At 40.8% G+C, this 15,020-nt stretch overlaps 1 protein-coding gene across 1 annotated transcript in view; it reads right to left on the bottom strand.

Annotated features, from left to right (window-relative positions):
* Prex2 (phosphatidylinositol-3,4,5-trisphosphate dependent Rac exchange factor 2) overlaps positions 1–15,020 on the bottom strand; it is a 232,248-nt gene that overhangs the window by 89,989 nt on the left and 127,239 nt on the right. The window contains exons 20-25 of the mRNA XM_051197040.1: positions 14,751–14,887; positions 12,254–12,371; positions 10,533–10,717; positions 8,990–9,151; positions 3,541–3,763; positions 2,708–2,915 (exon numbers count right to left, since the gene is read on the bottom strand). Of these exons, the coding sequence (XP_051052997.1) occupies positions 2,708–2,915; positions 3,541–3,763; positions 8,990–9,151; positions 10,533–10,717; positions 12,254–12,371; positions 14,751–14,887 (1,033 nt within the window). The remainder of the gene's footprint in view (positions 1–2,707; positions 2,916–3,540; positions 3,764–8,989; positions 9,152–10,532; positions 10,718–12,253; positions 12,372–14,750; positions 14,888–15,020) is intronic.

Below are 15,020 nucleotides of genomic sequence, written 5' to 3' on the forward strand. Positions count from 1 at the left end.
GAAATCAAGGAACTAAACCCCCACCCTACAAAGACCAGATATCAATACCCAAACTTACATTCTTCCTCTTCCCAGATGCCTAGGCACCACATTAAAAACAAGACAACGGCCAGAACGATGTCTCTGCTAGATCTCAGAGAAACTACCACATCAGGCTTTGAATGTTCCAAGCTGAAGCACTAGGAAGATCTTAGAATAGCCTTTATGGATATGATAGAGGTCCCTAAAGAGAAAGATGAATGAATCCCTTAAAGAAATCTAGACGAACACAAACAGTGGAAGACAATGAATAAAAGCTCTCAAGAAAGGAAACTGAAGGGACACCCAACTGAGGTAATTCTGGAAATGAAAATTCCGAAACTCAGACAAGAACCACAGAGCAAGCTTCAACAACAGAACACGGGAGACTGAAGAAAGAATTTCAAGCATTGAAGGTGATAGAAGAAATAGATACATACAATGGTTACAGAAAATATTAAATCTAAAAATCTCATGCCACAAAACATCCAAAAGAAAAACATCTCAAACACTAGAAAAGACCAAAACTAAAAATAATATGAAAAGAGAAAGGAGATGAAATCCAAGTAAAAGAAACAAAATATTAAAAAAAAAATCATAGAAGAAAAGTTCCCTAACCTAATGAAGAGGAGATGCTCACTCAGCTACAAGAAGCTTACAGAAGAGCAAATGGACTGGACCAGAAAAGCAAGTGCCCTTGGCACATAATAATCAAATGCTAAACATACAGAACAAAGAAACAATATTAAAAAGCTACAAGGGAAAAGACCAAGTAACATATAAAGGAAGATCTATTAGAATTACATCTTACTTCTCAATGGAGACTCTAAAAGCCAGAGGGCCTAGACAGAAGTCCTAAAGACTCTAAGAGACCACAGATGCCAACCTAGACTATTATACAGAGCAAAACTTTCAACCACCATAGATGAAAAAAAGATATTCCATGATAAATACTCCATGATAAAGTCTAATTTAAACATATCTACAAATCCAGCCCTGTAGAACTCTGCTAAAAGGAAAATCCCAACCTAAAGAGACTGATTACATCCAAGAAAACATGGGGAGCACGCACACACACACACACACACACACACACACACACACACACACACACACCACTACCAATAACAACAACATCAAAAGAACAGGAAAAAAAAAAAACACTGCTAATTGATAGCTCTCAGCATCAATGGTCTCCAATTCCCCAATAAAAAGACACAGACTAACAGAATGGATTAAAAAACAGGATCCATCCTTCTGCTGCATCTAAGAAATATGCCTTAACATCAATGACAGATGTTAATCTTCATTACTACACAGCTTAAGTTCTCAAAAAAAAAAAAAAAAAAAAAAAAGTAAGCTTTCAAAGGGGCTTTATGTGCATCCCACTGAGCATGAGGAGCTGCATTGCATCCACAGGGAACCATCAAAATAAAAATGTTGCCTCTTCAAAAAAAAAAAAAAAAAAAAAAAATAGAACAGAGGAGAAAATACATCTACTTGGAAATACATGACTTGTAACTTGAAAAAGTCAACATTTTGCATATGAAGACTTTTCCATGGAAAGGGGGGATGATGAATATACACAAAGTATTTCCTTCACCTCTGCTAGCAACTGAGCAACTTCATAAAGCATACGGGAATGGGGTCTCCATATAATTCTTAGGATCATCTGCACACACTGAATAACACCCACCCCTTGAAAAACATGAGCAATCATATTTGGTACTATGTTATGCTTTCCTTATTAATTTCTACATTTTCAATGAAATTCACATTATTATACAGTTATTGTGCATGAGAAACTTATCTTTTCCAAAAGCCACTTTTCCTTTATGATACTGAACTACTAGATGGAGACATTATCACACACCAAAATGTATCATGCCTCTTTGTGGAGCATAGGCATCCCAAGTATCAAATTCTAAAGTTTTTTTTTTTTTTTTTTTAAATCAATGTGTCCAGTTACAAGGGAGATTGTGAACTGCCTCCATCTTGCCTTGGCTAAAACATTCAAATTATTGGAACAGAAAAAAAAGAATTTACCTTAAAAATACTAAGTTTTTCTTTAACTCACCTAGTACATGTCAAGTACCACTTAGGAATGTCTCTGGGAAATAAATTTCCATATTGTTTTCTGAATTGAAAAATGCAACACAAGAAAGAACCCGCCATTTACAGTTAGAACATTTCTAAATGCATCCCCCTTGGTACTCAGAATTGGACATGAAGTCTCGTGCACATAGGCAAATGTTCTCTGACTGATCTATTACCCCTCCCCAGTCCTTTCTTCAGTTTTAATTTTGAGACAGGGTCTTGCAAAGTGCCCAGGCTGTCCTTGAACTCACTCTGCAGCCTAGTTTGGCCTTGAACTTGTGATCCTTTTGCTTTGGCCTCTACAAGTAGCAGGGACTACAGACTAGTGCCGGTGGGCCCAGCTTTAACCATATTTCAATGTGAGGTTTTATAATAACAATGTTCTTCCTCTGTCATTCTTTCTTTCAAAATTAAAGGATTACTTAAAATCCTTATCCATATGGATTACCTCTTCATACAATTTGTAAGGAGAGATGGAAAAGATCTTTACAGTCAGCACAAAATCCCCATGAATAACGAACATATTTTTCAAAAACACCTTGCATAACTCTTTTATGTATGCAAAAATCTATGCATGGCATAACATACTTACTCATCTATTTGACAAACACACATCTCCATCTCCTTGAGTGCAGTCTGCAGTTTGCCGAGGAGTTTCTGGTAGATGTCTTGGGTTTCTAAGTCTTCCTCTTTCAATAAATATCGGAGTCCATGGCCATCTTTGTGTCCCAGAGACAAGCCTGAAGGGGCCGCCATGGTTGTGATTGTGTGTTGAATATAGACCATGGGGCTCAGTTTCCCTGAGGGGTTCAAGTCATTCATTCCATCATTGAACTTCTATTTACACAGTCCAGCACATTTTAGAAGCACGAGTTCATATAGAATAAAATGTCAATCCAATGCTAAATTTAATTCAGAAATTAAAATCTGTGGGCACATTGTTATTAAGATCTACAATAGAATTACTTCAGTTGTCCAATTGCAATGATTCACCGTGGCCTCCTTACTGTTCTCAAAGCATGAAGAACCTCTCACAGCAAAATGAACATATAATGAAAGCATCTCTCTTAAAGAGAAATACTCAAAGTGTCAATTGTCCTTATTCTACCTATACATCTATGAAATACTCTAAGCACAGCATGGAATCCTTTCTTTATGAAAGCAGAACACTGGGAATCTACCAAACTTTAAGATGCAGGCATGGGACTAAAGAAGCACTGGCTATTCTTCTAGAGGTCCTGAGTTCAATTCCCAGCAACCATATGGCTCACAACCATATAATGTGATCTGGTGCCCTCTTCTGGCCTGCAGGCATAATGCAGGCAGAACAGTGCATACATCATAAATTAATCAAGCTAGCATAACTAAGTAGACATTGTCTAAACTCCTATTCATGAGTTGACAAAATTTCAAAAGCTAGCATACCTGGCTCTGAAGAATTATGTTCTCTGTCGTGAAAACTATGTTTCCTACTGTCCAGCTGAACACCGAAGGCACTCCCCAGGGACGTCGATGTTTTAGGATAAGAAACTTCCATCACATTGACGTGGCAGTTGGTCGGGCAGAAATCACTGCTGTGCAGTGGGGAGATCTTAGATTTGGCCTGCTTAAAGGTGGGCCAGGCTCTGTTCTTCAGCACCCTGGAGAACTGCAAACGAAAGAATTGGGAACCAGTTGAACACAGAGGAGTGACTCAGCCGTCTCTCAGTGTTGCCTCAGCCATAGCAAACGCAAAAGGAAATCAAAGGGGCTCAACCTGAATGCTTAAAATGGTTACAGTGTTAGGAGCATCCCGATAAAGCAAATCATACAGGCCGCACGGGTGTATGGCTCGGCTGACGCTGAGACTGTAAGCTGGGGGTCAGAGAGAGTGAGCCTCGGTGACAACACACTTTCCTAGCACTGGGTCCCATGGGTTCCAGCAGCTGAAAGAGCCTCTAATAGAGGAACTAGCTGGAGCGGGCACCAGGGCAGGGAGCAGAGTTCTAAAACCAAGCAAGTGAGCAGAACACTATAGGTGCTCAAGAGTGGAAGAAGATGGGGTTATCCCAAGCCCCATCAGAAAGCCACCCAACGCATGAGCCATAAGAGCTGCTACTGACCCAGCAGCAAGCTGCGGAGGTGCTGGCCAGAGTGGCAGGACAGGCTTCTCATGTGTCCCCCCAGGTGGCTGAGCTTTGTAGCGAGGATCAGACAGAATTCAGTTGCGTACTCTTCTTCCAAGTGATCCGTCACTTCTGAGTGTGGCTACCCTGCTACCATAGATGTGCAGGGTCTAGGAAGCCAACAACAGCCTGGTTCTCACCAAATCTGCTTCCCCTTGCTTTAGAGGCCTCTCTCTCCCCTGGCTCCCTAAACTCCTTCTGGCTTGTTCCTTTCCTACACAGCTCACTCACTCTGGGCCTTTGAACAAGATGTTCAGTGTCTAAAAGTTTCTTATTCATTGCCAAACACTTTCTCTTGCACAGGTTTGGATTCCAGAAAGTTGTCAGGAGTCTTACATGACTTCTAGGCTGGTTTCCATTTCCCTGGTGACAAATTAGAGGGCACCCGTAGCCCTCCTCATTACTAGAAATAACCTATTTATCTTAGCTGGCAGAAGGAAAACTCCATGGGGTAATAGTCTTGTGCACAAGTAGACACCATATAGAGCCTAACTGGATTGTGGTTCCGAAGGCCTTTGATATCTTTTGACCCTGGTATCAAACTATCACAGGACTGAATATAATGTTGGGAAAGTCAGTATTTTATCACTCAGCAAATAGTAGATTTGAATTAAATAATCCTAAAATATCAAAGATCATATTCCAAAAGTAAAAGCTCAGTATTGGGATATAAAGCCATATATATATATATACATATATATATGTATATATATATATGCACACACACAATATACACACACACACACCCAGCAGGCAGGCCCTTGCCAGATGCTCACCAGATGTTATCTGATCTTCAGTGAGCATAGTGAGTTGAATAAGCATCTATTCCACATTAGCCACCCAGTCCGTGGTACACAGTTACAACATCACAACTTGAACTGAGGAAGACAGCCTTGGGGGAGAGGAAACAATAAGAGGATCTCTCCATCCCAGATGCCACAGTGCAGGGTGTAGGAGCAGCCAGACACCAGCTCCCTGGTTTCCATGGAAAAAAAACTTTGAGAAACAGAATCCTAAAATGAGGGGGTACAGCCAGGGAACTAACTGTAGTGCATATGCAAGAACATACTCTGTGCTGTGTGTTAGCAAACCTCAGTCTGCCAAGTGTTGTAACAACATTAAATGACACGCCAAGTTTAACTAGGAAAGGGGGAGTAACTGTTCCCAAACGGAAAATCAATCATTTTTAACAAAGACATATACTGGGTCTGAGGACAGAAAATTAGGCCTGCTACTGTGGTACAGCTCAGACAACTCATTGCCAACTTTATCCATTTGTTGATAAATCAGGGTCTGAATCTTCAGGGGGTTGATTCCAGGACACAGTAGGGATACTGAAAATCAAAGGTGTTTGACTCCTATATAAAGCGACATAGCACTTACATATGACTTGTTTTTTTAATTTTTACATTTATTTACTTGTGGGTAGCAGGGGTGTATGCATTAGGAGGTCAGAGGACATCTTGCAGGAGTCAGAACTTGCCTTCTATTGCATGGATTCCAGGCATCAAAGAAGACTAAGAGGCTTAGCAGGCATCATTTTTACCTACAGGGCCATCTCACTAGCCTTTAAACAACTTTAAAGCCATCCTTACATTGCTTCTATAATACCTCGAGCAATGTAAATGTAATATAAACATTTATTGTAAAGCATTTTAAAATTTTAGTGTTTTTTTTTTTTCAAAACGCTTTTGATCTGCAGTTGGTTGACTCTCTGGGTGTGGAACTACAGATGTGGAAAGACAGATTGTAGCTAATGAAAGGGGTTGCGATCCTGAGACAGTGAAGAGAGCAGACAGGGGACATTGCAGAGGGGTGGAATGGGGACTTTGACGAAAACCTAAGGTCTGAGATATTCATACCCTTGTGTGGAGAAGACCGGGTGGCTGAGTCACCAAAGCAGGCAGAATGAAAGGACATCGAGTCCCTGAGCCCCTGGGACTGTCAATGAGAGCTCAGAAAGGAAGGGAGGAACGAGCTCCAGGAACAGACAGAGAACAAGGCCAGCCTCACCAGGTCCTGTTGAGACACGATAAAGAAGGACAGGAAAGGGGCTTTGACAAAATACAGCCACTTCTGTGGCGTGGCAGGGACCTGAGCCCAGTTGTAGAGTTCTCAGGACTAAAAGAGAATACATGGTCCTATGAAGGAAACGGAAGACTCCTTCCAGGAAGGAGACTGAAGAACGAAACTGAGTGGAGAGGAGGCGGGGGCAAGGAAGGACATGTTTCTAATACAGGTGACAATGAAGCAGTATTTGTAAACTGACAGGAACTTCAGGCGTTTTATGCACTGGAAGATAATTCATGTTTAAGTTCTATATACTCATTTAACTAAAACATAAAAGCTAATTATTACTCTTCAGATATCTCCCATTTCAGTTAAAAGTAATATGCTTTGCAATGGAGTCAGGAAGAAGATTTCTGTATAGATTATCCTCTTAGGGGGGAAACAATGGGGGCAAATAATTTTCCAAATGCATGTGTCAGTTTGAAGATTATATGTAGTAAGTAAAGTAGAAGGAAAATTCAAAGGGAGCTTTCCAATTTATTCAGTGACTTTTCTGTGTACATGAGAACTACCTCTAGGATGCGCACAAAGAACTTCCAAGGCTCACAATAAGTCTGGTGATATGAACCAGGACAGTGACTCTATAGCATTAGGACGGGTTCTTGGTACATGCAAGGAGAGTGTTCCCAAAGCAAGGCACAACAGACAAATCACAGCCGAACCAATCTCAGTTCCGCTACACAGAATAAATTCCGGCAGGGGGCTCATTCCGGTGTCCAGGGTGTTCCAGACCTACATCACACATAGACAGAAAGACAACTGGTGGCCTGTGGAGAACCTCTTATGAGCTCAGGAGCCTGGCTATAGAAGCTACTGGAATTGATTAGTTCTTAGTTCTAAAATCTAAAATGTTTAGAGTCATAACAAATTCAGCACCCACATCAGTGGCTCACAACCTTCTGTAACTTGGGACCCAATGGCCTCTTCAGGTCTCTGCACACACTTGTAGAATATACACACACGTGCACACACACACACACACACACACACAAATAATAATTCTGTACACTATTGCACACATTGTCTTATGCCTGTAATAGACAGCCAAAACCTGCCTGGAAGGTCCTATAGAGCTCAAGGTAGCACTTTGTACAGTCAAATGTGTTCAATTCTAGCAGGTGAAAATGACATGACAATTCTCACTTCATATATTTTGATCTTTCTTTTTAATTAAATGCTAAGTGTGAGAAGGCAGGAATCCGAAAACAACTTTTCCTTGTGCCTCTATTGCCAACATGTAGTACCATGCTGGTAAGCATTTCCCTTTTCCTCCCAGCCCATCCTACAACAAATTTTCCTTTCATGTTATTATGGAACAGAGAGTCAATGAGCTATGTACTAACAGTATCTGCTACACAAAATAATCCATTCTGTTTCCCTCCATCTCTGCAGAGGTGTTTATGAACACTAGCTTGATAGTTTTTGGTGTTGCCTCTACAAAAATTGGTGTGACAACTGGTCAAAAGGAAGGGAATAAGTAACCTTAGGTACCCAGCCTCAACAGCTACGTCTACAAAGCAACTTCTACATCTCTGACTCAAGGAGCATAGCAGAAGACAGCGCCGAAGGAACAGGAAGTCTGCTGCTAGACAGAGTGTTCTAGACATGGCAAGGACATATACACTCAGGAGAGCTCAACACTTTGGTTGCTTAAACAGTATGGATGGGAGAATTTTACAAGGCCATACCCCTTGATGAAGCCCTATGGGCAATCAATGGTTGCAGACAGAGGGAGAGTTTCCTTCAAGGATAAATTCCCTGATAGATTATCCAATCCTAAAACGTCAGTGTTACGGTGGAAACTTCACCCCAGCCCCTGACATCCACACACCCAAAGAGTCTGGAATGTTATAGCGGAGGTTCCACCCAAGCTCCCCTCCCCCATCTCCCTCCAAACACTGCTGCATCCCCCAGAGATGCTCAAGACCACTCCCACAGGGTATTTAAACTGCCTCCCAGAAAACAGGCTCATAGTTTCCCAGTCTCTTCTCTGAGTGGGGGTGAGGGGGCTGGAAGGACATCAGGGAGCGTTGTATCCATTAAACGTGGGCTTTATTATTATTATTATTCAATTTGGTTTGGTCTGGTTTGGATTGCTGCATCAGCGGAGAGACTTAGCCGGGTGTAGAAACTTTTCAATCGGGCCTAAACATACAAGTAATACTAGTGAATTTTTTCCTTGGTTTTTGCTTCCTTTTCTGATTGTTTTATTGGAAATAGACTTTTTGGACAATATATTCTAATTACAGTTTCCCCTCCCAACTCCTCCTAGATCCCTGATTCCCCACCCACCCCAATCCTCAACCTTTGTCTCATTCGAAAACAAGCATGTAAAAAATAAAAAGAAAATAACTTTTAAAATGGAATAAAATAAAAAAAACAGAATAGGATGAAACAAAGGAGAAAATAAGCAAAAGAAAAAGCACAGGAAAAACAAAATGTGCAAAAGACCTTGAAGGGGAAAAAAAATTACCAAGTCTCAAGCATTTTGTTACAGCAATAGAAAACTGATCAAGAAAACGATATGACTGCTATTTTAATGAGCACATACCGACATTTAAAGACATTAGAACGTGATTTAAATGTGACTCAAACAATTAACTTCAACAACAGCATCATGTACAATTCAGCCTATTTACCTTTCTATAACTGGATATTCTGTGGCGGACATGCTCAATTCTTTCGCTGCACATGGTGCTGAATTTATTCTGAAGGTCAGTGGGTATCACTTCATTCAAAGAGCTGAGGCCAGTGCAGTTTTGTACAAAGTGATCATCACTTTTTGCTAGGGCTTCCAGAATCTGTGGCGACACACATACACAAAAGTAAAGTAACATCAAAAGGGAGCACATGCACTGTCCCTGGGTGAGCACTGTGGTTGCCAGAGCTCCTGTAAACAGCCTGTAACTGGTTTGATTTGTCTGTCAGCAGTCTCAGGTTGCCCTGGACTGGATGATAAAAGCCTGCTGGGGGAGAGACTTCAAAGGTACCCTGCTGGATAAATCATCTCACTCTGATGCAGGACATGTCTCCCGGACTTCTGTCATAAACATTCACTCAAAAGACTTCCCCCCTCAATCTGGTGGGGGAACAGCAGCAACAGCAGAGGCACCATCACCACCAACATCACCACCAACAGCAGCAACAACAAACTAAGAGAAAAAGCACTGGGATTCTTGTTACCTAGTGGGGCCACAGGGACATCTGCCTGCTGAGAGGCTGAATAAATGAAAACTTCTCACAGTGCTTTGTCTAGGCATTACAAATTGTTTTGCTTACAGACTTTTTTAATTTACTTACTACGGTTTCTGATTTTGTTTTTATAGCTTTTCTGTATTTGCAAATGTGTGTCCCAGTGTCCCTATGGGTTCCTAGAGCTTTTTCTTTGACTTTTTTTTTTTTTTTTTTTTTTTGTCTGTTTGTTTTATTTTGTCCTTTTCTGGTCATTTATTTATTTATTTTTGTAATCATTACTAATGCCTATTTGTATGTTAATAAGACAAATTAAAAAAAGGATGTGAATTTGGGTGGGTGGGGAAGCAGGGAGGATCTGGGAGAAGCAAGGGGGAGGGGAAATCTTAATCAGAATATATTGTATGAAATAAATCCACTTTGAGAAATAAACAAGAATAAAAGGGAATCAGACTAGCCTGTGAAAAGGGGAAAAAGAAAATTATCATGATAGATTATGAAGTGACTGGTACCCAATGTTTGGCCTCTGCCTGATAAAGGTTCCAGATACAAGCATCCAACAGATATTTTGTTGTTGTTGTTATGTTTTGGGTTTTTGTTTGTTTTTCAAGACAGGGTGTCTCTGTGTAGCCCTGGCTGTCCTGGAACTCACTCTGCAGACCAGGCTGGGTTTAACGCACAGGGATCCACCTGCTTCCTGAGTTTGGGGATTGAGGCATGCACCACCAGCAGCTAAATGGTGTTTTTAGCTTTTAGATTTAAAGTTCTTTCCTTCTTCTCCATGTTGCTTTCATCTAAGGGCTAAGCCTGGCCTGGGCAGGGGTCTAACACAACTCAACACTAAGCTCCTAGGATCAATAAGAGGAAGCTGGTACATAACGAATACCAGGAGGAGCTAACTGCTGTAACATGCAGGCGTCGGGAAGAACAAAGAGCAGACGGCCAGGGTGTTGGGTTGACAGCATCATACTGTCACAGAGTCACTCATACCTTGGCAGTTAGGCTGAAGAACCCTTTGGGCTCCACCATCTTCTCTACAACGTGGCACTTTGTGCCCGCTGTGCTGTCGTATTCATAGACAACCCCGTACTCAAGGTGGACATTGTCCACTGTCAGACTCACATGCTCCTTCTTGCCGTCGATAATGGCCATGGTATTGAACTTGTCAATGACCTCTGAAATACAATTTTGGTGTAGTTAATTCGTGTGTTTTCTTCCTCATCAAGTATCCTCATGAATCTCTGGAGTTGTTTTTATTATTATTATTTTTTTTATTGTTGACACAGAATCTTACTATGTTGCCTTGGCTCACCTGGAACTTACCACAAATTCCAGATTGGCCTTGAACTCAATAGACATCTGCCTCCCAAGTGCTGGGATTAAAGACATGTACCGCTAAGCCCGGAGAGTCTCCCCATATTTCTGAGTTCTTTAAAGGCTAGCTAAGTTAAACATGCTAAATGGCATATCTGTTCTTGTTAATGCTTTAAAACACAAAAATACTTTTTAAGGAAAGCAAATATTTGACAGCTTCAAATCTTGCCATTTTAATGTATCTAATCTGATTGATATATCACTTTGATCAAAGGGCCCCATGCATAGTAATTTACATCAATATAAACACTCCAGAGGCAACTGCATCTTTTTTTTTGTTTGTTTTTTGTTTTGTTTTGTTTTCATTTGAAGTGTGTGTGAGGAGCTGTAGAGAAGGCTCAGCAGTTAAGAGAACTATATGGTCCTGCAGAGGACCTAGGTTCAGTTCCCAGCATCCACATGGCTCATGACCATGTGTGTAGATCAGGCACCCTCTTCTGGCCTCCATGAGCACCAGACATGAACTTGGTGCACATATATACACATGCAGGCAAACACATATATCTATATATAAAAGATATAGGTATCAACCCTGCTAATGTAGACTAGCAGTGTGTGTGTGTGTGTGTGTGTGTGTGTGTGTGTGTGTGTGTGTGTGTCATCACAATCACAGATATTTACCTCTTCTCTTATTGCCCAGGTGGGAATATACTAAAAATTATGTGTATCAGGTATATTTTTAAAGGAGCTATAGCGTTTCTCAACACTAAGACTTCTTGTATGAACATGACCATGTGAAGAACATCTTATGAAAACAAGGATGGACCTGAGTCATCAGACCTGGCTGAGGCGGAGGAGGTGGAGACTCTGAATTTCTTCCTAGCTTTCAGGGAAGCTTACTATGGTGAGCCCCATAGGGGCAGAAATATCTAAATGACATAATTCACCTCCGGGTGGGCAATTCTGGGTTGGGTCCACCCTCCTGCCCCTGTGACTTTACTGACACACCTCCCTTGACCTAAATGGGCTCAATTTCTTCTTTCCTGATAAGAATTTCTGTTTTGACAACTAAATGAAAAAAATGGAGGAAAATCCTGCAAAGGGGGCAGCTGTAAGGGCACAACGCTCAGCTGTAATCCCATCACGTTGGAGGCAAAGGCAGACAGACCGTCACATAATCTGGTCCAGACTGGACTACACAGTAAGTGAAACCCTACCTCAAAGAGAAAGGCATCATATGTCAACCACTATCTATTACTACGTATATGCCTGCAACGACATATGAATTTAGGTATGAGCCACAGCCTGAAAATATAAGACCTCCATGCTTGGGAGCAAACACGGTTACTACGGAATAATAGTGTAAGCACATGAGGACAGGAAAGAAAGCAACCTACCTTCTACTTTGCAGTCAAAAGCATCCTCTGCCTCGTCTCCAGGGGACTTCGAGGAGCACTTCTGAAGGTCTTCATGAGCATTTTCAAGACTGTCATACACCCACTGTATGGAATCTTGCTGGAAGTGAGGGAAGGAAGAACTCTCAGAGATACTGTGTAGACAGCAAGATGCATATGAACCTCACAACGCTGCTTTACAGAGAAGCTTGACCATCTAGCTTGCTTATTTTTCTAGCTGAACAGTAATAAATTTTGAAACAGAAATTAAACATCAGAATGGACATCTAATGAGAATTCAGTGCTCTGTCTTTAGCTTAAATTACCTTCAGAAGATATACTATATATATTTATCATAAAGATGCATTCTTTAAGATGTGATATAGTTCTCAAACGTCTTCCTGAAATGACTCAAGTATATCTTCAAGTGAGTTATAAATTATACCTTAAAATATACAAATGCTAATTTGCTATACCAACTACCTATAATTATGCACACCATTTTAAGGTCCTAACACACACTGTATTTCAATACTTAATGGTATTATGACTCAAAGCTATGTGAACCTGGAAGACATCTATATCATCCTGAGTCTTCAAGTCATGTAACATCCTTTCATACAATCCATAACTCACCCTCCATTTTAACTGAAACAGCAGTTCCAATCTTATTTACAGGAACAAGACAGACAAAATGATCTCCAAATAAATGCTTCAAGGGTTACATGGCTTTAAGGTTTATAAGATGATAAATCAAATTGAATTGAATTACTGGAGAGTAGTACAATGTGTAGCACCTGTTTTTTTTTTTTTTTTTTTTTTTTTTGTTGTTTTGTTTTGTTTTTTTTGTTTTGTTTTTTTCCTGAATTGGGTCTACAACTGTGTTTAGCTAGTGTGCTGATGGAAGTCACTACAATTAGAGCTAAGGGTTATAGATGTGGTAGAACTCAGGAGTAGGAGAATGCTTAACATTCACAAGGCTCTAGGCTCAATATCTAGCAACACACAGAGACACAGACACACACACACACACATACACACACATGATAGTTGACTTGGCTACTCTTTCATCTGTGATGTATCCATGCATCTTGATACTATGCACAAAGAAGAATCTTGCAGGAGAACCCCAAGACAGGAACTCAGAAGAACAGCGTGGCACACAAATCTAGGTGTTATGAAGAAGGGACCTGGGTACCCTGTCAGGCACCTTGCAGAACATAGACACATCAGCAGCTTTAGAAGAACCACCCTCCAGTAAATTCAGAAAAAGACAGTGTCCTGGGTCACCTGGTTTTGGGGTCCTCCATTACATGGCAATGGATGAATTCACTGCTTCTCTTAATGACTTCCTGATCATGACTTTTCCAGGGAGACAGATGGGGAAAGGTGGGTAAAACTCAAATGAACCAGTTTGTTAACTTAATAAAATCCTAATAGGAGAGGAAGGCATGACCATTTCTAAAGAGTCTGGGGGTGGAGGGTACGTTCAATTATAGTTCAACAAGTGTTCACTGAACTGCCATCATTCAGGGTAACCTATAAGGCTATGCACAATTTCCAAGTTTCTATTCCAGTTCTGACCTTATTAGTAAGCAAAATAAAAAAGCTCTTTTCCCGGCGAGTCAGTGCCCTGCAGAATGTCAGCCCTAGTGCCAGTAAAAGCAGCCATTCATCCTCCCAGTGTGGGTAATCATATTCTCAAAAGCAAGAGAACTTCATTACAGAGTAAGGAAAACACATGACCCTCCCCCAGTCAGGGGTCCCTGTACCCCTAGTGGATAACCTGAGACTGCTCCCTACTAGGCCACTAGTCACTTTTTAAACACACAGAAATACAATTTGCTTGTATCAGGTCCCAATCTCATCTTCCAATGGCACATAATGGACCAAAGTTCTTTAAAAGTTCGACACTGGCAAGTATATTCTAATGTCTTCTTTAAAGCTAAATCGAGTTGCCTAAATAGCTCCATCTAAAAATTAACCTCCAACTATATAAAAGCCATACTCTGTGCTTTCCATTGAAGATTTGGTATGGAGAGTATATTTATATAATCTTCACCAGTATATATACTCTAAAGTATCTCATGGAAACATTTCATAGCCGTAGATTTAACATGGATAAACTCTTATCAGAAATGAGGGCTGAGGGAGGAACTCGGTAGCAGATACTTGTCTAGTATGCATGTGGACCAGGGTTCAACCCCAAGAAACAACGGGACTTGAAAGGGCGAGAGGGATAGAAGGAAAAAAAATCAAGTGTCTCAGAACATGTTTTTAAACGAACAATGATGCTACAAAAGCAAAATGAAATGATAAAATACAACTATTTAAGCACAGTCAATACTAGTTAGAATTAACCAATCGAATAAAGCAGTCATAATGAGATCCTCAGTGCTGTGAGGATCACACTGAAAACCAAAAGCTTTTCATGCATTAGTGTATGCCGTCCCCTGATTATTCCTGGGATGTTTCCAATTCAATCTATGCTTCTATGTACCTTCACTGGCCGCCTGTACTTCCGGCAGGCTGTAACGTGTGCAATGACACTGGCGTGTGTCTCTTTGCTGACATTAATTCCATTTACTTTGATGATACACTGCCCTGGGTGAAGGCCAGCTGCTGCAGCCACGGTACCTTTTAATATAAAATGAGGAAAATTGTCAAAAATCAAATTCAGCACAAGGTTTCACTCACCTGAATCTCATATAGAACAATGGGAGCAACTTTCAATATATCCAAGCTACCTGAAGTGTTTGTGATAAATCTG

The sequence above is a fragment of the Phodopus roborovskii genome, unplaced genomic scaffold (genome assembly GCF_943737965.1).
Source record: "Phodopus roborovskii unplaced genomic scaffold, PHOROB, whole genome shotgun sequence".
NCBI classification, from domain to species: domain Eukaryota; kingdom Metazoa; phylum Chordata; class Mammalia; order Rodentia; family Cricetidae; genus Phodopus; species Phodopus roborovskii.